This window comes from Microcaecilia unicolor, chromosome 2 (assembly GCF_901765095.1).
Source record: "Microcaecilia unicolor chromosome 2, aMicUni1.1, whole genome shotgun sequence".
NCBI lineage: Eukaryota > Metazoa > Chordata > Amphibia > Gymnophiona > Siphonopidae > Microcaecilia > Microcaecilia unicolor.
Window position 1 is genome coordinate 559,816,917 of NC_044032.1, and position 22,792 is coordinate 559,839,708.

Below are 22,792 nucleotides of genomic sequence, written 5' to 3' on the forward strand. Positions count from 1 at the left end.
CAAGTGCAGCGTGAGGCTGTTGGTCAGTGCCTGAGAGAGCGAGAAGGGACAGCTCCGTCCGGGGCTGAGAGTGAGGCAGAATGACAGTAGGAGAGATCGCAGTCTGGGGTAGTCAGTTGGGGGCCGGGAGTGAGGAGGAATGACAGTGGGGGAGAACATGTAACGAAAGCGCATCCTGGAGCCTCTGCCCTAGCGGGTCTTTGCCTGCCACTGACAAGCAGAGAGTTCGGGTCTCAGCTTGTCCCCCTCAGTGCCAAATCCCCCCCCCCCTTTAGGAATGGCAGCTTCATTCCAAGAGGGAAATGGCAAGAAGGACTGGGGCACACAGAAACTACTGCCAGGAAAGGAAGAGAGCTTATGCCATTGCTAGTGGGAAGGGAATGCCAATGAAAGCCAGAAGGAAGGGGCTGGATGAACTTTCCTTACTTCTATGTTCTCCCTGATACAGCTCACCATTCCTGCTGCTGCTGCATCTCTAGACCGGCAGCAGTAGCAGCAAAGCAAGCTACAGCCACCATGAGGCAGGACTCTTCAATCATGCAGTAGCTGCAGCTTGTTTTTCTGCTGCTGCTGCTCATCTGGAGAAGCAGCAGTAGTGGCTTGGGCGGCAGCAGGAAGGAGGTGGGAAAAATATGCCACGGCACCCCTGAGAGTTCACAGCACACGGTGTGGGAATGCTTTTTGTGTGGTCTGGCACTGGCATAACATAGTAACAAAGTAGATGACGGCAGATAAAAGACCTGTATGGTCCATCCAGTCTGCGCAAAAAGATAAACTCATAGCATAATGTATGATGCAATGCATTTGCATACTTGATCTTGATTTGTCTTTGCTATTTTCAGGGCACAGACCGTAGAAGTCTGTCCAGCACTGGCCTTGTTCCCCAACTTCTGAAGCTGTCATCAGTGTCAAAGCCCCACTCCAGCCCATCCAAATCTGTCCAGCCAGGATCAGGGCACAGGCTGTAGAAATTTGATTCCTCTTCAACTCTGCCACCATGCGGCCCAGTTCCAAAATGGCCGGTTAGTGCAGATATTTAGTAGCACTGCCTGGTGAAGTGCTGCTGAATACTGGTGGTTAGTCAGCTCCAAGTGATTTCAGAGGGCAGGAGCCTCTCCTGCCTCTTAAATTGCTTTGAATATCGACCCCATTATATTTAATTGCTTTTTTTCTTGTTCATACATTTGTGGCCTTATCGTGCTATAGTAGTTGTATTTGCTGCTCAGATAAGTGCCACCGACCGGGGCTAAGCAGTGATTTTAAGCAGTATTATCCGGAAAATGCCACTGAAAATAATTACGGACCATCCTGGTGCTGTCTGGATAGCACTGGGGTGGTCCATAGGTACAGCCAGGGTGTCCTTCAAGTTATTTGGCTAGCAGCAACATTAAGTCTGTTACTGACCTACTCATTTTTGCTTTATCTGGACTATATTTTTTGTGGCTGATCTGCTGGATGATGAGCCTGCTGCTACTCTTTGCTATTTTCCCCTGCAGTGGGGTGCTTTTCATGACTGGTGATGGTAATTCTAATTTGCATGAGCATTGTTTTATAACGCTGATAAAGCTTCTGAGGCTTTTTCGTTCTGTAATCCATTTATACCCATTTGGACACTCCATGACATATTTTTAGTGAAATGAATTATTTAGAGATATTGTTTGAACTTCGTTAATACTAATTTGGGGTCATTTCAGGATGGAACATGAGGCCCATCAGCTGGAACAGCAGCACGTGCATGGTGTGTATGAAAGCACAGCTTCCTGCTTTAATGACCTGCAGAGCAAAGCTTGGCCTCGAGTGCGCCAGTTTCTTTTAGATCAGAAGCCCGGCAGTCTCACTGCTGACATAGGTAAGCTGATGGTATTTTGTATGGCAATGCACTTTAAACTGAATTAATAGTTCACCTTTGTCCTTTGATGACATGGGTGGCATCTGGAATCGTCTCAGTGGGTACAACACTAGCGCATCATGTTGCATGCCCATGACTATATATTACTATAGAAGCCTGACAAAACAATTATCCATATGGGTGTCACACTCTTATCACCTCACGCTTAGATTACATCAACTTGTTTCTCACAGATTTCCCACTCAGCCAACTCTTTCCCCTTTATTCTGGTCAAAATTTGGCTACACTCACATTAGCCCTCTCCTTAAGTTGCTTCATTGGCTCCCTATCCATTTCTGCATACAGTTCAAACTCCTCTTATTGACTTAGAAGTGCATTCCCTCTGCAGCTCCTCAGTACCTCTCCTTTCTTTTCTCTCCATACATCTCTCACAGGGATCTTGGTTCATTGGGTAAGTCTCTTTTACCTGTACCCTTCTCCTCCACTGCCAACTCCAGACTCCATTCCTTTTATCTAGCTGCACTTTATGCCTGGAATAGACTTCCTGAATCAGTACATTAAGCTCCGTCTCTGGCCATATTGAAATTCAGGCTAAAAGCCCACCTTTGTGAGGCTGCTTTTAACTCTTGACCCCAATTCACCTGTTCAGAACCCATGTCTGTTTTAATCATTCCCACAATAAGTAATTCCCTAGTCCCTTATTTTACCTGTTTGTCTGTCTCAAATACATTGTAAGCTCTGTTCAGTAGGGACTGTCTCATACGTGTTTTATGTACTGTGCTGTGTACGTCTAGTAGAGCTAAAGAAATGATAAGTAGAGCAGAAGTAGTAGCAGTACTGCTGCTACAGATATCAAACTTTGTTCCATCTCTGGTTGAGGTTTTGATAAGCTCCTTTGAGCAGGGACTGTCCTTCTTTGTTAAACTGTACAGCGCTGCGTAACTCTAGTAGCGCTCTAGAAATGTCAAGTAGTAGTAGTAGTAGTAGTAGTAGTAGTAGAAACTGTTCCTGATATTACCTTCCAGGTTGACACTGTCCTGATGTCTTGGATCATGTGTGCAGGGGATGGACAAGTGATAAACTACCTGAGAGGTTCAAACCATTAGTTAGCAGACAGCATAGGCGCCGACTCCATGGGTGCTGTGGGTGCTCGAGCACCCCCAATATTTCACCCACAGGAAGTTTGTTCCCTCCCTCCCTCCGAGTTCCAGGGTCCCCCCCTCCGAGTTCCAGGGTCGTCGTCCCTCCCTCCGAGTTCCAGGGTCGTCGTCCCTCCCTCCCTCCCTTCGAGTTCCAGGCCCCCTCCCTCCGAATTTAAAAGTCATCTTGACTTACCTCGTCGGGGTTACAGCGGCCGGCAGCAGCGGTAAAAAGTGTGCCGGCTCGGCTCTTACTTCAGTTTTCCCTTCTCTCTCTCTCAGCTCTGGTCCCGCCCTTGCGGAAACAGGAAATGAGGGTGGGACCAGAGCTGAGAGAGAGAGAAGGGAAAACTGAAGTAAGCACTGAGCCTGCACACTTTTTACCGCTGTTGCCGGCCGCTGTAACCCCGACGAGGTAAGTCAAGATGACTTTTAAAATTTGGAGGGAGGGGGCCTGGACCTCGAAGGGAAGGAGGGAGGGAGGGAGGAAGGGAGGGATGACAACCCTGGAACTCAGAGGGAGGGATGACGACCCTGGAGCTCGGAGGGAGGGGGGGACCCTGTGGAACTTGGATGGAGGGAGGGGAGGGGGGACCCTGTAGAACTCGGAGGGAGGGGGGACCCTGGAACTCGGAGGGGGGACGGGGAGAGGGAGGGGGATGGGAAGGGAGAGGGATGAGGGGGGAGAGGGAGGGGGATGGGGAGGGAGGGGGACAAGGGGGAGGGGACAAGGGGGAAGGGGAGGGGGAAAAAAAATTTCAGCACCCCCAATCATTTTGAAAAGTTGGCTCCTATGGCAGACAGCATGAATTATCAACCCATAAAAGATGTCTCCCTTGGGAAAATTGTGCTGAAAGGTCATCATATCAATCTAGTCATGTTACATGGGAAAAGTACACATATGAAGATGCTGGCCAGGAGATACATCTGATGACCTGGGATAGATAGCACTGTAGAAAGAGTGGCCAAGGAGTGTGACATATGCCAGATGTCAAGGCATAACCCACCAAAAGCCCCCATGATGCATGATCAAGGATTCACACTGACTATGTAGGTCTATTTCAAGGGAAGAGCCTCCTTGTTGTGTCAAAATCTTACTTGTGGTGGTCACAGTATCTTCACAAACATTTGCTCTAACAATATGTAGCACTTTGGCAGCTGTTTACAACTCATGGGCTACCAGATATGATTGTGTCAGACAATAGATCTGCTTTCACATCTGATAACTTCAAGAATTTTATGCAAAAGAACTTTGCAGGCCTTAAAGATATTTCAGCTGGACACATAATAGAGACTAAGGAGCTCATTTTCGAAGCAGATAGACATCTCAAAAAGGCCAAAAACATGTCCATCTGCCAAAAACATGTAAATCGCAATTTTCAAAAAGGCAGAATTTCTACATTTTCCACTGAGTTCATCCAAATAGCAAAGGGACATATTGTGGGTGGGACTAGGCTAGACCCAAAATTAGGACATCTTTCAGTGATAATGGAATAGGAAGACACGTCCAAGTCTAAAAAGAAGTACATTTTTATCTAGACCTGTTTCAATCACATCCAAGTTAAAAAAGAAGCTCTGAATGGCCAGCTGACCACTGGATGGTTTAAGGCTTGATCCCCTCCTCAATCCCCCAGTGGATGCTATCCCCCCTTCCATCCCACTAAGAACTGAGACTGAAATGGGATACTAGGCGCTATGACAGCATCAGGTATTATGGGTATACCCACCAGAGCAGCAAGCAGCTCCCAGGAGTAATATAGTGGTCAGTGCAGTGGACTTTGAACAAGAGGATCCAGTTCCAATTCCCACTCTACCTAGTACATTTGTGGTGGAAATTGTGAGCCCTCCAAAACCACCAAATTGCCTGCTGTACCTAAATATAGCTGCAGGGTGGAAGGTGATTGTAATGGTGTACAGTTAGGCACAGTAGATTTTATTCTGTTCCTGGAGGGCTCAGGGTTCAGAATACAAAATAAAGGAATTATGGTGGGAATTGTACATGAGTGCCATTGTTTAAAGCCCACTGCACTGACCACTAGGCTGCCCCTCTGATCTGCAGGTTCGTCTGTGTGGTCATTTCTCTCAAAATGATGCCAATCAGACGTCCTTGTACCTGTTTTTTTTGGCATTTATAATTTGGACATGTCAGCTTGGAAAATGGCTCTTCTTTTAGATAACTTCTGTGCAAAAATGTCTATCTTTGAGCCATTTTGAAAGGGAAACCAGATGTTTTTCCTGTTCGAAAATGGCTCTAACTTAGACGTTTTGTTTGGACCTAAAGAGCCAAATGTCCCAGTTATGATTTGGGCGTATTTTTCAAAAATGTCTGTCCACGACTTTTAGGAGAAAACATAAATGTCATTTCTTTATGGCAGCATTTATGAGCATTGGCAAGTTAGCAGATACTGAGAACACTTGAATAACTGATTATTCTTTGTCTTCAGGTAGATAGGGCAGGTACAATCATCTATAAATATGGGGAAGAAAGTTTGGATATACATATAAGAACATTGGCTAAGCTGTTATATTGTGATCTATATGTTTGGTTTTATTGTGTTTTTAATTTGTTTTTATGATTATATTGCCTTTTTATCCACCTTGGTTAAGGCAGGCTATATACATTAAGGCTATATACATTAACTTCTCATTCTGAGAAGTTCTGAGAGAAAAGGACATTTCTCTGGCAATTGAACATTATTTTGCTCTGTGCTTTGTGAACTTAAAGATTGGGGTTTAAAGGAGGAATTGTAGGTTATTGATAGGCAGAATAAAAAAAAAGCAAACTTTATCAACTAGTCTTCATACCATTTCCCCCTAGTTTTAAAAATTTAACGTTGTACCACAGCATTAAGAGATGGCCTCTAGCAGGCACAGCAGGGCCTTGTTCAGTCTTAGGGGGGGTGGGGGAAGAGAGAGAAGCAAGCATTATTAACTAGTTTTCATAGTGTTCAACCCTTTCCCCATAGTTTTAAACTGAAACTTTCTCTAGAGGTAGATACTTTTCCCATAGTTTTAAACTGAAACTATTTCTAGAGGTAGAAACGTAACAGCCAAAGAACATTAAAAAGGATAGTAGCAAGGCTCAAAGTTTGTTCTAAAAGACAGTTAAGTACATAAGTAGTGCCATACTGGGAAAGACCAAAGGTCCATCTAGCCCAGCATCCTGTCACCGACAGTGGCCAATCCAGGTCAAGGGCACCTGGCACGCTCCCCAAACGTAAAAACATTCCAGACAAGTTATACCTAAAAATGAGGAATTTTTCCAGTCCATTTAATAGCGGTCTATGGACTTGTCCTTTAGGAATCTATCTAACCCCTTTTTAAACTCCGTCAAGCTAACCGCCCGTACCACGTTCTCCGGCAATGAATTCCAGAGTCTAATTACACGTTGGGTGAAGAAAAATTTTCTCCGATTCGTTTTAAATTTACCACACTGTAGCTTCAACTCATGCCCTCTAGTCCTAGTATTTTGGATAGCGTGAACAGTCGCTTCACATCCACCCGATCCATTCCACTCATTATTTTATACACTTCTATCATATCTCCCCTCAGCCGTCTCTTCTCCAAGCTGAAAAGCCCTAGCCTTCTCAGCCTCTCTTCATAGGAAAGTCGTCCCATCCCCACTATCATTTTCGTCGCCCTTCGCTGTACCTTTTCCAATTCTACTATATCTTTTTTGAGATACGGAGACCAGTACTGAACACAATACTCCAGGTGCGGTCGCACCATGGAGCGATACAACGGCATTATAACATCCGCACACCTGGACTCCATACCCTTCTTAATAACACCCAACATTCTATTCGCTTTCCTAGCCGCAGGTTATTTTCTGTTCTTTGGCTGCTGGAGAGGTAGCACTGCTATTGACCTGAATTAGGTGTTAATTAAAGTGTGAGGAAGTAGAATATTTGCAAAGATTATTAAGGGTAATCTGATAACTGAGTTAGCTTGAACTTTTTGCCACAGCCTACAACATTAACAGATAGCCTCTAGAAGGCACAGCAGGACCTAGCATGGTTCGGTATGGCGTATCCTTGAAGGATACTATTGAAACAGGACATTTAGGGAATCCCAGTAGAAAGGTTTCAACAATGCTGAAAGTAAGCCAGGTGTTCTTAGTGAGCGCGCAGGATAAAGGATGCACATTATCCCCTCCAACTTCTAAGCAGCTTATAGATCCAAGGAAAAAACACCTGTATACAAATGCTAGAAGCCTAAAAAATAAAATGGGAAAATTAGAGTATATAACACTAAATGATGAGGTAGATATAATAGGCATCTCAGAGACTTGGTGGAAAGGGGACAATCAATGGGACACTGTGTTAACAGGGTACAAATTGAATCACAATGATAGAGAGGATCAGATTGGATACATCAACCAGCTCACCTTTATCCACATGTTTATTCATGCCTTCAAAGAAATGAAGCAAATTGGTGAGGCAAGACTTCCTTTTTCTGAACCCATGCTGACTTTGTCCCATTAAACCATGTTTGTCTATGTGTTCTGTAATTTTATACTTTATGATAGTTTCCAGTATTTTGCCCTGCACTGAGGTCAGGCTTACTGGTATGTAATTTTCCCAGATCACCCCTGGAACCCTTTTTAAAAATTGGCGTCACATTGGCCACCCTCCAGTCTTCAGGTACTATGGACGATTTTAATGACAGGTTACATATTACTAACAGCAGATCAGCAATTTCATGCTTGAGTTCTTTGAGTACCCATGGATGTATGCCATCTGGTCCAGGTGATTTATACCCTTTAATTTGTCATTTTGGCTCAGTACATCTTCCAGGTCAGCATCAAACTGGCTATGTATAGTGGTTAAAATAGGCTGTATAAATAGCAGGCCTAGTTAGCACTGAATATTGGCTTAACCAGTTAAGTTGCCATGGTCAAAAATGAAACCAGATTTTCTATGCCAGTCGCTGGATATGACCTGGCATTGAATATCTGGGATGACTTCTGGTGTAAGGTAGTCACCACACAGCCTGACCCCAGAATATCGTGGGGGGGGGGGGGGGGGGGGGTGTATGTTATTGTGTAACCTGCCTAGTTAATGGAGAGGGGGTAGGTACAAATGAGAAATAAATAAATTAAATAAATGTATCTTTTATTGATTGTACCATCTGCTTTGTCAAGCCATTTGTCTAAGGTAGACATGATGTAATAGTGACAGCATTAATGTTTATATTTATGTTTATTTTATTCATGTATAGCCTACCTTAGGAACATAAGAACATAACAATAGCCATACTTGTTCAGACCAACTGTCTGTCCAGCCCAGAATCCTGTTTTTAACAGTGGCCAAGCCAGGCCACAAGCACCTGGCAGAAACCCAAATCATGGCAACAGTCCATGCTACAGCCCCTTTCTTTCCGAGCACTCTACCAAAACCCTCATCCACACCCTTGTCACCTCTCGTTTAGACTACTGCAATCTGCTTCTTGCTGGCCTCCCACTTAGTCACCTCTCCCCCCTCCAATCGGTTCAAAACTCTGCTGCCTGTCTCATCTTCCGCCAGGGTCGCTTTACTCATACTAACCCTCTCCTCAAGACCCTTCACTGGCTCCCTATCCGTTTTTGCATCCTGTTCAAACTTCTTCTACTAACCTATAAATGTACTCACTCTGCTGCTCCCCAGTATCTCTCCACACTCGTCCTTCCCTACACCCCTTCCCGTGCACTCCGCTCCATGGATAATCCTTCTTATCTGTTCCCTTCTCCACTACTGCCAACTCCAGACTTCGCGCCTTCTGTCTCGCTGCACCCTATGCCTGGAATAAACTTCCTGAGCCCCCTACGTCTTGCCCCATCCTTGGCCACCTTTAAATCTAGACTGAAAGCCCACCTCTTTAACATTGCTTTTGACTCGTAACCACTTGTAACCACTCGCCTCCACCTACCCTCCTCTCTTCCTTCCCGTTCACATTAATTGATTTGATTTGCTTACTTTATTTATTTATTTTTTTTGTCTATTAGATTGTAAGCTCTTTGAGCAGGGACTGTCTTTCTTCTATGTTTATGCAGCGCTGCGTACACCTTGTAGCGCTATAGAAATGCTAAATAGTAGTAGTAGTAGTAGTAGCTTCCCCATGTCTGTCTCAATAGCAGACTATGGACTTTTCCTCCAGGAACTTGTCCAAACTTTTTTTAAACCCAGATATGCTAACCACTGTTACCACATCCTCCGGCAAAGAGTTCCAGAGCTTAAATTCATTGAGTAAAAAAATATTTCCTCTTATTTGTTTTAAAAGTATTTCCATGTAACTTCCTTGAGTGTCTCCTAATCTTTGTACTTTTGGAATGAATAAAAAAATCAATTTACTTCTACTCGTTCTACACCACTTGTGATTTTGTAGACCTCAATCTATTTCTATAGCACTACTAGACTTACACAGCGCTGTACACATTATAAGCAGGTACTTTCTCTGTCCCTAGAGGGCTCACAATCTCAGTTTTCTATCTGGGGCAGTGGAGGGTTAAGTGACTTGCCCAAGGTCAGAAGGAGCTGCAATAGGAATCAAACCCAGGTTACCAGGATCAAAGCCCACTGCACTAACCATTAGGCCAGGTTTATTAGAATATAAATCTATTGCCTCAGGCTGCTTGCTATGTGAATATTCCATCATTGTTTAATTATTGCTACCAAGTATTACATATTAAGGGCATTTGCTTTAAACTTTGTTTTAATTCATTTATCTAGTCCTTTTTAAACCCAAAGGTGAACCGTAAGGGTGGTTGAACAATTAGGTTTAAACTGTTTTGTTAAATCGCAAGAGGACTGTGAAAAATTACAAGAAGACCTTACGAGACTGGGAGACTGGGCTTCTAAATGGCAGATGATGTTTAATGTGAGCAAGTGCAAAGTGATGCATGTGGGGAAAGAGGAACTCGAATTATAGCTACGTAATGCAAGGTTCCACATTAAGAGTCACCGACCAAGAAAGATCTAGGTGTCGTCGTTGATGATACGTTGAAACCCTCTGCTCAGTGTGCTGCGGCGGCTAAGAAAGCAAATAGAATGTTAGGTATTATTAGGAAAGGAATGGAAAACAAAAATGAGGGCGTTATAATGTCTTTGTATTTGTCCATGGTGCGAACGTACCTCGAATGTTGTGTTCAATTCTTGTCACCGCATCTAAAAAAAGATACAGTGGAATTAGAAAAGTTACAGAGAAGGGCAACTAAAATGATAAAGGGGATGGAACGACTTCCCTATGAGGAAAGGCTGAAGTGGCTAGGGCTCTTCAGCTTGGAGAAAAGACGGCTGAGGGGAGATATGAGAGAGGTCTATAAAATAATGAGTGAAGTGGAACGGGTAGATGTGAATCATTTGATTACTCTTTCCAAAAATACTAGGACTAAGGGGCATGTGATGAATCATTTAAAATGAATCGGAGAAAATATTTCTTCACTCAATGTGTAATTAAACTCTGGAATTCATTGCCAGAGAATGTGTTAAAGGCAGTTAGCTTAGTGGGGTTTAAAAAGGTTTGGACAGCTTCCTAAAGGAAAAGTCCATAGACCATTATTAAAATGACTTGGGGAAAATCCACTGCTTATTTCTGGGATAAGCAGCATAAAATGTATTGAACTTTTTTGGGATCTTGCCAGATATTTGTGACCTGGATTGGCCACTGTTGGAAACAGGATGCTGGGCTTGATGGATTTTTAGTCTGTCCCAGTGTGGCAATACTTATGTACTTTTAACTGCAAGCATCAGAAGTATCTAGGTAAAAGTAATAGAAATTGGTAACATTATTACTTTTTTATAAGTAAAAGTAGCAAAACTTTTACTTAAGTACAGTAATTAGTTACATCTACTTAGTTACTATACAAGATTGCACTATGGTGATGGGAGCTGGAAAAGCTGGCCAGATGGGGGGAGCCCAGCCTCAGGAGGTGGGGAAAGATGATAAATAGAAGGAACTGTGTTTGGTGAAAAGGGATCTTTTGGTTGCTGAGCCCCCGCCGAGACACTGAGTACTGAGGGAGAGTCCTGGAGCTGAACAGGTGGATCCTGGTGTGGCTGGTTGACATAACCTCTGCCAAGGGGCAGAGGTGATCTATGGTTGGTTCCCTAGCGTGGAGATCCATCCATTAAAGGAGACATTTGAAGTTACCTATTGTGACTGCTGGCCATTATTCGAAAGTGGATTTTTGTACAAATCCTGAGTGGTGTAGAACGAGTAGAAGTAAATCGATTTTTTTACTCATTCCAAAAGTACAAAGACAAGGGGACACTCAAAGAATGTACTTCAAATGCAGCAGCACATTTATTAGATAGGAAATACATTTTAGCCCCCCCCCCCCAACCACCACCACTTTCTCTTTCTGCTTTTCTTTAGTCCCTACAAAAGGATTGCTTATAGTCTCTGAGGAAGATATGGTCTGAGGCCCTCCTGTCACTCCCTAGGTTACTCAGCTCTTTAACACCACTGTCCTTTTCATAGGGGAAAGAAGGGATTGTATTCCTCTTTTCCTCACTTTCTTAGAAGAACTCAACTCCTAGCTCCCAACTTCCTATTTTTTTTAAAGTATACTGCTCTGCCATCTTCTGGCTAAATCTGGATATAAACTTTTCTTAGGTTATTCCCTTGGCTGCTTGGATTTAGCACACAGCTTTTCACTGGTAGCTCCAGGCAAGTTACATTAAGCTACATTTAGCATTTCCTTGGTTCTAGAGGGCCTATAATCTAAGGAACCTATTTACTAAACTGCATTTTATTTATTTATTTAGATTTTGCTCATTCAGTAGTAGCTCAAGGTGAGTTACATTGAGGTACACTGGATATTTATCATACTATGCATGTTATTGCCCGATTAACATGCATTCATTTGCAAAGACGTTTGTTATTTGCTAATAACACAGCTTAACACAAAAATGCTGTCTAATATATGTTAAAAAATAATAAGCTATTTGCATGTAAAGCAGTGCCAGCTCATATTATGTAAACTGAATAATGCTGCTTAAAGTGAACTCATCAGCTGCATTATTCCTGGAATGCTAACAACACCTTCAGATGTTTAACTTTCGTTGGGAGAATTGGTTCTCTAACGTGCATTTTAAAAGGGTCTTTAAAAGTTAGGAAAAAAACACTCTCATAAGAAATTGTTTATGGAGATTGCGCCAGGTATGTGGAATGTTTTACTTTTAGAATTGTGGCTGCATGAATTAAGATTTAGGAAGATTTTAGAACCTTTTTAATAAGTTCTATTATTGACTTTTATTGCTCTGTAATTTTACCTATTTTTAATGAATGATGCAGCCCCCACACACTAAAAAAAGGGTCCTGGTAGTCTGGTGGTCTCCTGACCCCCTACAAGACAAACAAAAACCTGGTGGTCCGGTCTCCTGACTTAGGGCTGCATAATGGTCTAGTGGCTAACCACGCCCACTCACTCCTGTTTCTAAGGTTGCTATCTTGAAAATGGAGGTACCCTGCCGAGGATCATGCATCCTGGGATGCAATAGGAGGGGCCTAACTGCCATATAAGGTGTACACATTGTTTCCTGCGCTAAAGCCCTCTGAGCATTCTGCACAGATTAACACTGGCTAACACTAATTGGCTCTAACACTGGCGTTAGGTTCTGAGCATCCAGGCCTTTGTATTTAAATGTTTGGGACACCCCTGACCACCCATGCTACTCTCATGTACATCCCCCTTGCAGATGCATGCTATTGATTTTGAGTGCTAAGTTTATAAAATAGCAGTAAGAGCAGTTAAATGGATAACTGCAAACTACTTCCAGTCAGTGGCGTAGCAAGGGTGGGGCGGTGGAGGCGGTCTGCCCCGGGTGCACGCTGCTGGAGGGTGCAGAGAGCAGCCGCACACCTGTCCGCTCTGCTGTTCCCTGCTCCCTCTGCCCCAGAAGAGGTTACTTCCTGTTCCGGGGCAGAGGGAGCAGGGAGCCAGTGGAGCCGACAGGCGCACTGCTGCTCTCTGCACCCTCCAGCAGCATGCACCCGGGGCGGAGCGCCCTCACCACCCCGCCCTTGCTACGCCACTGACTGGCAGTAGTTTGTAGTTATCCATTTAACTGCTCTTACTGCTATTTTATAAAGAATGCACCCGGGGGGGGGGGGCTCGATGTGCCGGGGAGGGGGTGTCATTGCGCCGGGGGGGGGGGGGGGGGGCTTGATGCGCCGGGAGGGGGGTGTCATTGTGTTGGGGGGGGTGTCGTGCTGCACCCTAGGGGGATGGACGCCGCTGCACCCGGGGGGGTGCGCAGCGGCAATCTGCCCCGAGTGGCAGCCGACCTAGGATTGCCACTGCTGCCAGTTAGTATCAATTAACTCCAATTATTGCTGATTATTGGTTGCTAACACAAATTAATGCCTAATTAACGAATTAAATTACGCATTTAATGGCCAGAATTCTATAACCTATGCATGCAATTGTGCACAGGAACCTCCAGGTTCTGTGTATGGCACCAGATGTGCTCACCCAAATTTGTGCACATGCCTGAGATTCGCACACAAATTAATTGAATAACGAGCTCAAAAACAGGACTAATTGGGTGCTAACAGCTAATTATTGATGTTAATTTGCACTCATCAAAATTTGTGCATGCATCTGGCTGTGCAGGGCACCTACTTCCCATAGCACATATCTCATGGGAGGGGTATGGGTGTGTCAGGAGTGTTCTGATAATTTGCACATTTACACCAGGTTTCAGCAGGCATTAGACTGGGTGCAGGAATTGGTGCTATTCTGTAAAGGGTTTGTACCCTTTACAGAATAGTGCTTAGCAGTGATTTTTTTCAGCACCTATTTTTGAATTCCCTCCAATTGAGGAAATGTGCATGCAAAATTATAGAGTTATGGGGTAAATGTTGCACATGACCCATTTCTTTCAGTCTCATTGAGACCTTCCTGGCTTCGAGCCCTAATCCAAAGTATAACTTTTGACCCTACAGCTATCTCTAGAGACCCAAGTTCTTCTGCCTAGCAGTGCTTTGTGCAGCAGGGGCATAGCCAGGCACAGGGGCAGCCCGACCATTAAGCCACCTGAGGTGGGGGCCTCAGGCAGCACTCTTCAGAAGCGGCATCTCCCCACTTCTCGGGGAGCGGCATCTCCCCCTTCGCGGAGCTTACCTTGTCACATTCCAAACCCGGCAGAGGCAGCGATTCCCATACGCTGTCCTGCCATGAGCACCCACCTCTTCCCTTTACTGCGGCTACTTCTCTGATGCAGCTTCCTGTTTCGTCAGAGGCTGAGGCAGCTGCAGTAAGGGGAAAAGGCGGGTGCTGGTAGTAGGGCAGCTTATGGGAATTGCTGCTGGGTTTGGAACGTGACGAGGTAAATGCCACAAATGGGCTGGAGGTAAGAAGGGGGGCAGCTTCTGGGCCTGGGAGTGGGAGGCATCTCAGCATGGGGTGGAGAGCAGCATCTTGGCCCGGGGGGGGGAGGGGGTTGGCATCTTAGCTAGGGCCGCCGAGAGGGGTGGCAGGGGGTACAAAATTCCCCGGGCCTTCAAGGGGGGCCCAGCACTGCAGTCCCCGGTCTCACCCGCCCTTGGCACCGTCAAACGTCTGCCACCAGGCCGAGCCCCCCACATTGAAATCATCAGTGCCTCGCCTGTCATCTCCGTGACTTAAAAGCACAGCAGCGGCAGATCGGATTCGCATCCCTTTGGGCCTTCCCTCCCTGTGTCCCGCCCTCGTCTGATGTAACTTCCGTGAGGGTGGGACACAGGGAGGGAAGGCCCGAAGGGAGGTGAATCCAATCTGCCGCTGCTGCGCTTTCAGTCATGGAGGTGACAGGTGAGGCGCTGTGATGATTTCAATGCAGGGGGCCCGGTCTGGTGGCGGACGGAGGGGGGGGGGGGGCGGGTGGGGACTGCAATGTGGCGGCCTGGGGGGGTGGCGGTGATGACCTTGGGGGCGGGGCCCCAGGGGCGGCCTTGCCCCGGGCCCGGCCCAGTCTCTCGGCGGCCCTGGTCTCAGCCTGGGGTGGGGAGGCAGCATCTTAGCTCTGCCTCAGGCGGCATCTTGCCTTGCACCGGCCCTGGCCAGACAGCCGATTTTGGGTGGGCCTGAGTCCAAGCTGAGTGTGCCCCCTGGCCCCGGCCCCCCTCTGCTCTGCTTTGCTACGCTGTCTGCCCTTCTTCCTTCACTCCACCCACAAATCCAAAATATTAAATACCTGAGCTGGTGGGGATCTACAAACCCTGCCAGCTGAAGATTTCTTCCTGCTCGGGCAGTCAGCGCTGTTCCAAACAGCAGCCAGCAGCACTTTCCTCGAGCTGATACCGTGATGCACATGAGTGAAAACTGAGCATGTGCAGAGGGGCCGGAGTTAGTGTCAGCTTGAGGCAAGTGGCTGCCTGGGGAGGAGGAAATCTTCAGCTGGTGGGGTCTGAAGATCTCTGCTAGCCACAGCAAGAGTGCCACACTTTTGGGTGGGCCTGAGTCCAAATAAGGTGGGCCCCGGCCCACCCATGTCTACGCCACTGCTGTGCAGTTTGTGTTGCCATAATAGAGACACAGAAAGTTTGATACGATCAAAAGCTGAGACCTAAAAAACTGGCATATCTGTGAGGGTGGTTCAATTAATTAAACCTGACATTTGTCTCTTCACACTGGATCAGTTTGAAAGGGAAAGGGACTGAGACTTGATATACTGCCTTTCTGTGGTTTTTGCAACTACATTCAAAGCAATGGAGGGTTAAGTGACTTGCCCAGAGTCACAAGAAACTACAGTGGGAATTGAACCCAGTTCCCCAGGATCAAAGTGTGCTGTACTAACCACTAGGTTACTCCTCCACAAAGTTCAGTTGTTTCCAGCTTTCTGCTTATAATGCTTATAATAGTTGGTCATAAAACTCAAACCTATTTTATGCTATCATCTGCTGGAAAATAAGGCAAACAATTACTTTCAAAAGATAAAAAATACTCCAACGAAACATTTCTCCAAGGTAATAACATAGATCTATGTACATGTACATAGACTTCTAAAAAAAGTTACAATATTTTTCCATTACTTAACATTTATGTTACGAACAGATTAAAATAGTGAACAACTATTTTTTTTTTTAGGTTGTGGGACTGGAAAATATCTCAGTGTCAATTATGAGGTATATAATCTGGGCTGTGATTACTGTGGGCCTTTGGTAGAAATTGCAAAGAAGAAAGGCCATGAAGTCATGGTATGTGACAACCTTAATCTTCCCTACCGCAGTGAGTGCTTCGATACTGTCATCTCTATAGGAGGTAAGTCACTGCAAAGTATGATCTTGTGAGATCTTGCCAGGCACTTGTGCCCTGGATTGGCCACTGTTGGAAACAGGATACTGAGCTTGATGGATTTTCAGTCTGTCCTAAGTAGAGAGGTGTGGTAGCCATGTTAGTCCACTCTTAAAGGTTATCAATAGAAATCAAACAAAATAAAACATGGAAAAGAAAATAAGATGATACCTTTTTTATTGGACATAACTTAATACATTTCTTGATTAGCTTTCGAAGGTTGCCCTTCTTCCTCAGATCGGAAATAAGCAAATAAGCAGTCTGTCCTAGTATGGCAGTGCTTATTTTCTTATGTCCTTTTGATGGTTTTTCATTAGTAGCAGTGCAAGAAACACATTGGAATACTTACAGGCTTATTTTTGAAAGAGAAGGGCGCCCATCTTTCGACACAAATCAGGAGATGGGCGTCCTTCTCCCAGGGTCGCCCAAATCGGCATAATCGAAAGACGATTTTGGGCGTCCTCAACTGCTTTCTGTCGCGGGGACGACCAAAGTTCACGGGGGCATGTCAGAAGCGTAGCGAAGGCGGGACTGGGGCGTGCCTAACACATGGGCGTCCTCGACCGATAATGGAAAAAAGAAGGGTGTCCCTGACGAGCACTTGGGCGACTTTACTTGGTCCATTTTTTCTTACGACCAAGCCTTAAAAAGGTGCCCAAATTGAGCAGATGACCACCGGAGGGAATCGGGGATGACTTCCCCTTACTCCCCCAGTGGTCACTAACCCTCTCCCACCCTAAAAAAAAAATTAAATATTTTTTCACCCTCTATGCCAGCCTCAAATATCATACCCAACTCCATGACAGCAGTATGCAGATCCCAGGAGCAGTTTTAGGGGGTACTGCAGTGCATTTCAGGCAGGCGGACCCAGGCCCATACCCCCCTACCTATTACACTTATGGTGGTAAATGTGAGCCTTCCAAAACCCAGCACATACCCACTGTACCCACATCTAGGTGCCCCCTTCACCCATTAGGGCTATGGTAGTGGTGTACAGTTGTGGGGAGTGGGGTTTTTTTTTGTGGGGGGGTTGGGGGGCACAGCACACAAGGTAAGGGAGCTATGCACCTGGGAGCTTTTTCTGAAGTCCACTGCAGTGCCCCCTAGGGTGCCCGGTTGGTGTCCTGGCATGTGAGGGGGATCAGTGCACTACGAATGCTGGCTCCTCCCATGACCAAATGGCTTGGATTTGGTCGTTTCTGAGATTGGCATCCTTGGTTTCCATTATCGCCGAAAATCGGGGACGACCATCTCTAAGGACGACCATCTCTAAGGTTGTCCTAAATGTTGAGATTTGGGCGTCCCCGACCGTATTATCGAAACGAAAGATGGACGCCCATCTTGTTTCGATAATACGGGTTTCCCTGCTCCTTCGCGGGGATGTTCTGCGAGGACATCCTTAGGAAAACTTGGGCGCCCCGTTCGATTATGCCCCTCTTATTCAACCTGCTTCCAATCTGTATATAGCAGAGGATCAATTTTCAAAGGGTGTAGGTGGCTAATGTTGGGAATAAAGGCAATTCTATAAACGGGTGCCTACTTTTATTTACTTTTGTTTCTAGAATACCAGTGTAACATGTCAAACATGTGCTTATATTCTAGGTGCAAGCATTTCCACCAAAAAGCTGGTCGAAATGTTCATGCCTAGTTTGCTGAAGACATTCTTAGATTTTAGTATTCTATAGTAGAGACTGACCTAATTTCGGTTTTGGATTCGACACCAAAACTACTACTACTTGACATTTCTAAAGCGCTACTAGAGTTACGCAGCGCTGTACAATTTAACATAGAAGGACAGTCCCTGTTCAAAGGAGCTAAAACCAGCCCAAAGTCCAGGTTCAGGTTTCAACCGAAAAGGCCAGTGCGTTTTTACAGAAACCAAAACTCCCCAATCCCAGTCTGTGGCATTGTGCAAAATATTCTACCTTAGAACTATATTTTAATAGTAGGTTAGAATTTAGTAAGTATGACCACTTTCTGAATGTGTATTACTTCACTGTTTAACTATAAAGAACAGAGAGGGGTCTTTTACTAAGGCATGCTCATGTTTTTAGTGTGCGTTAAAATTGGACATGTGCTAAACGTTAGAGACGCCCATAGGAATGCATTGGCATCTCTACCGTTTAGCATGCGCCCAATTCTAGCGCTCGCTAAAAACATGAGCGTGCTTTAGTAAAAAGGGGTCAGAGTGACCAAAGTTTTAAGGGATCTTTAGGAATGGAAAAACATTGTATGTCATTTGTTTCTGTACTTAGGGAGCAATTTTTGATTCCAATATATAATGTGTAAGCTGATGGTCAAGGGGTGAAGGAGTCTATCACAGAGGCTATAAATGATGTGTGTATATAGTCATTAGCAGTGCGTTTTTTCTAGCAAAAAAGGTGCCGGTATTCAAATGCTAGGCCACCCTTCAAGGGTACGTTGATCACAGAGGGACCCACCCCACAATAGCCAGGCCACAGAACCTATGACAAGGCAGAATTGGTGTTTGGATCCTGAGCTCTTTCATTAAAACTTGGGGACTTCCTGACAAAAAAAACATTCTCCCAGGCCACCTACCAACTCCTCTCTCCCCCACCCCTCACGCCTAGGCCTTCCCCAGGCCTACCTTCTAAATGTTCTGGTGGTCTATTGGCCTGTTTGGATAGGGTTACCATATTTGCGTAGATAAAAAAGAGGAAACAAAAAATAAAATGCTGCCCCACTCCAGCAGCACAGTCACCTTGATCCTCCAAGAAAGCCAGATTCTGTAAGCAGTGAAAATACTGGTAAAAGTAACAGAAATGCATTTTCTTCCGTAGTCTAAATACAATGACGGCTGCACGTGGGAGTGGAAACAAATTAATCAAACTGTCTGGCTTCCTTGCATACAGTGGACTAGATGGCTCACTTCCACTCTGGTCTATTAAACCAAATTGGGCAGCTTTTTCTCCCTTCTCCACCTCCCTCCCCCACCCTGCATCTTACATATTTCTCCTTCTCTTCAGCTCGCTCTCTCCCGTCTGCATGGTCATTTTTACTGCCCTGAACCGTTCTTCTTCTCCCTCCAGCACCGCAGGCAATTGACACAGCCAGTCCTGCCTCTCCTGAGGTGTGTCCCACCTCTGTGGAAAACAGGAAGTTGCATTAGAGTAGGTGGGACACGCCTCAGGAGAGGCCCCAACGTTGGCAAAGGGCTGGCTGACTGTGTCAATTGCCGGTGGTGCTGGAGGGAGAAGAAGAACACTTAAGGGCAGTCAAAATGATGATGCAGACGGGAGAGAGCGGCAGAAGAGACAGGAGAAGACATATAACTTGCACGGGAGGGGGCAGAGAAAGATATTGCATTGCATGTGGCGCATAGGCACCATTTTTTGTAAAAATCTGTTTAGGGGAGCAACCGCTCTCTTGCGCCCCCCCCCCCTAGCTACGCCACTGCTTGTATCATGGATGCCCAGGGCAATTGTCCTGTTTGTACCCCCTAATGCCAGCCCTGGCTGACCAGAAATTAGGAAAGAATTTAAAAATGAAATGACAAGAATAAATATATCTTCTCCCATTGAGCCAGGGAAAACCAAGAGAGAGGTTAGCAGAGGACAGCCATAAACACTGCAGACGTTGATTATAATGGACAGATAGCTCAAGCAGTTCACAAACAGCAATGAATATGTCAGCCTTAATGGCAGTTTATTAGCTTAAAGTTCAGATAACGTAACTGTGTTACAGCCACGATGAGTTAAACAAGTGGCACTGACAATTCTTGTGACTCATTCGGACACGTCTCAGTGGTTTCCCACTTGATTTCATAGGAGAGGGTAGTACTTGAGGAGAAAAATACTAGGGTCTTACACAAACCCTCACCAAAAGACCAGACACGCCAAACAAAAACTCATAAAAGCACAAGAATAGCCATACTTGGTCAGACCAATGGGTCATCTGGCCCAGTATCCTGCTTTCAACAATGGCCAATCCACGTCACAAGTACCTGACAGAATCCCAAAGAGTACCAAGATTCCATACTTCCAATTCCAGGGACAAGTAATGGCTTTCTTCATGTCTATTTTAATAGCTGACTATCATGGACTTTTCCTCCAGGAACGTGTTCAACCCCTTTTATAAACCCAAATGCACTAAGTGCTGTTACCCCATCTTTCAGCAATGAGTTCCAGAGCTTAACTATTCACTGAGTGAAAAAATATTTCCTCCTATTCATTTTAAAAGTACTACCATGCAACTTCATGGAATGGCCCCTAGTCTTTGTACTTTTCGAAAGAGTAAGCAACCAATTCATGTTTACCTGTTCTACTTCACTCAGGATTTTGTAGACCTCTATCATATCCCCCTTCAGTCATCTCGTCTCCCAGCAGAAGAGCCTTAACCTCTTAAGCTTTTCCTCACATGAGAGGAGTTCCAGCCCCTTAATCATTTTGGTCACCCTTCTTTTAACCTTTCCTAATTCCGCTATATCTTTTTTGAGATACGGCAACTAGAATTGCACACAATCCCCACCAGATTCTATATATGGCGCATGAAATTGTGTGCAAATTTGGGCATGTGCCCAATTTGCGCATGCAATTTAATTGAGTAAGGAGCCAATAATGAGCAATAATTGGGTGCTAACAGTCAATTACTGCAGTTAATTGGCTCCAATTAGGTTTTTTGGCAAGCATCTTGCTAAGCACTATTCTATAAAGATGTGCACGCAAATCTTTTAGCACGCAACTGAAGAGGGAGTGTGGCCATGGGAGGGACATGGGCGGGTCAGGAGCTTTCACTAAAGATGTGTGCAGTATTATAGAATTCGGGGGATCTGTGCCTAATCTCTTTCATGCATATTCATTGTGGATATTCTGAAAACCTGACTGGCAAGGGGTACTCCAGGACTGGACTTAGGAAACACTGGTCTATAAGAAGAAGTGGTTTGCTAGAAATTCCCCAGGAGCACTCTAATGTAGTAACAATACAGATCGGTTTAATGTTGATATCAGCTGCTGCACTTACAGTATACTTATTAATTTACAAACACACAGAATCAGCTATTGTGGCAAATATATACCATAAATATTTGAATGTAAACCAAGACTTTTGGAACAAAAAAGTGACCTAAAAATGGGGGTCTCGTTTTATATCCATGTCCCACCTGATGACCGGCGCTTTTGTCCTCACCTTCCTACCCGATAACTGGCACTACTGTCCTCTCCCTTCCCTGAGGTGTCCTGCTGCAGCTGTCTCTGCCACCAGCCCCCCCAACTCTTGTAAAGAGAAAACCCCTCCCTCCCGGACCCACCGAAAGCCCCCTCCCTGAGTCACAAGTTCCCGTTGCAATCTCACAAGACTGCCATGAGAATCTCATGAAACTGCCACTGAAACTTGCAGCAGCCATTTTCACTACGGAGACTGCATGTGCAGGAGTATAGGAAGATCACTCCTTTCCCAGCTCGCTACTGGACTACCAAGGCTGTAGGGAAGGCCCTGGGAGGGGGCCTATGGTGGATCTGGGAGGGGGGGTGTTCTCTTTACAAGGAGGGAGTGAGTGTTTCCAGTTGGGTGGGGGTGCTGGGGGCAGAGACAGCCCTGGCAAGACACCTTGGCAAAGGATATCATGGGGGAGGGAGGGAAGGAAGGAAGGAAGGAAAGAGAGAGAGGATTACTAGTACTTGAATATAAACCATTGGTTTCTATTTGAGTTAACATTTTTGCCCCTTTTTTAGGGGAAAAATGTTATCTTGGTTTATATGCGGATGGGTTTGTATTATTTAACTGCTTAATTAGTAGAGGCATACTTGGAGGGACACCAACTAACTAATACTATATGCCAGTGTTTCCCAACCCTGTCCTAGCCAGTCAGGTTTTCAGGTTTGCCATAATGAATATGCATGAGGTAGATCTGTATACACTGGATCTGCAACCTCTACAAATGTATGGATATCGTGACAACCAGCCTGGTTAGGTGCATGTCCAGCACAGAGTTGGGAAACACTGCTCTATGTGGTTCTAAGTTCAAAACTTACTCTTCTGCCACATAATCGGCAGACCGGGAGGGGATATTTAGTGGCACTTAACCATCCAGTGTCTGTCTTCTCTGGCTGCCATGGCACTGCCCATATGTGGGCACTGGCCATACTCATTGCTGGCACCTGCATATCTATCCGGGCAGAAAGGGTCACTCAAAAAACAGTTCTGTCTTTACCTGGCACTGAATATCGGCCAGTACCTACATAATTTCTGGCTGTGCAGCTGACCCAGATATTCAGTGCCAGTGTCTGGGCATGGCCTGGCATTGAATATCTGGGACTAATTTAGCCCGTGGCTGTCAGAGGCTTACAACCTGCTGCCAGCCGCAGGCTGAATATCGCCTGCATTACATTTTTGGGAAAACAGAAGATTGATCTTAAGTCCCATTTTGATGTTATAGGATGCATTAAGGTGCCCTTTTACTAAGCCGCATAGGCGCCTACGCATGCCCAACGTGTGTCAATTCGGAGTTACCACCCAACTACTGCATGGCCCATGTGGTAATTTCAATTTTGACACGTGTCTGCTATGCACGCCAGAAAATATATTTTATTT

The 22,792-nt window shown here is 45.4% G+C and overlaps 1 protein-coding gene across 1 annotated transcript in view; it reads left to right on the top strand.

The window, feature by feature from the left end:
• TRMT9B (tRNA methyltransferase 9B (putative)) overlaps positions 1-22,792 on the top strand; it is a 59,735-nt gene that overhangs the window by 33,112 nt on the left and 3,831 nt on the right. Inside the window, exons 2-3 of the mRNA XM_030192208.1 lie at positions 1,695-1,849; positions 16,037-16,210. Coding sequence (XP_030048068.1) covers positions 1,696-1,849; positions 16,037-16,210 — 328 coding nt within the window. The 5' untranslated portion in view covers position 1,695. The remainder of the gene's footprint in view (positions 1-1,694; positions 1,850-16,036; positions 16,211-22,792) is intronic.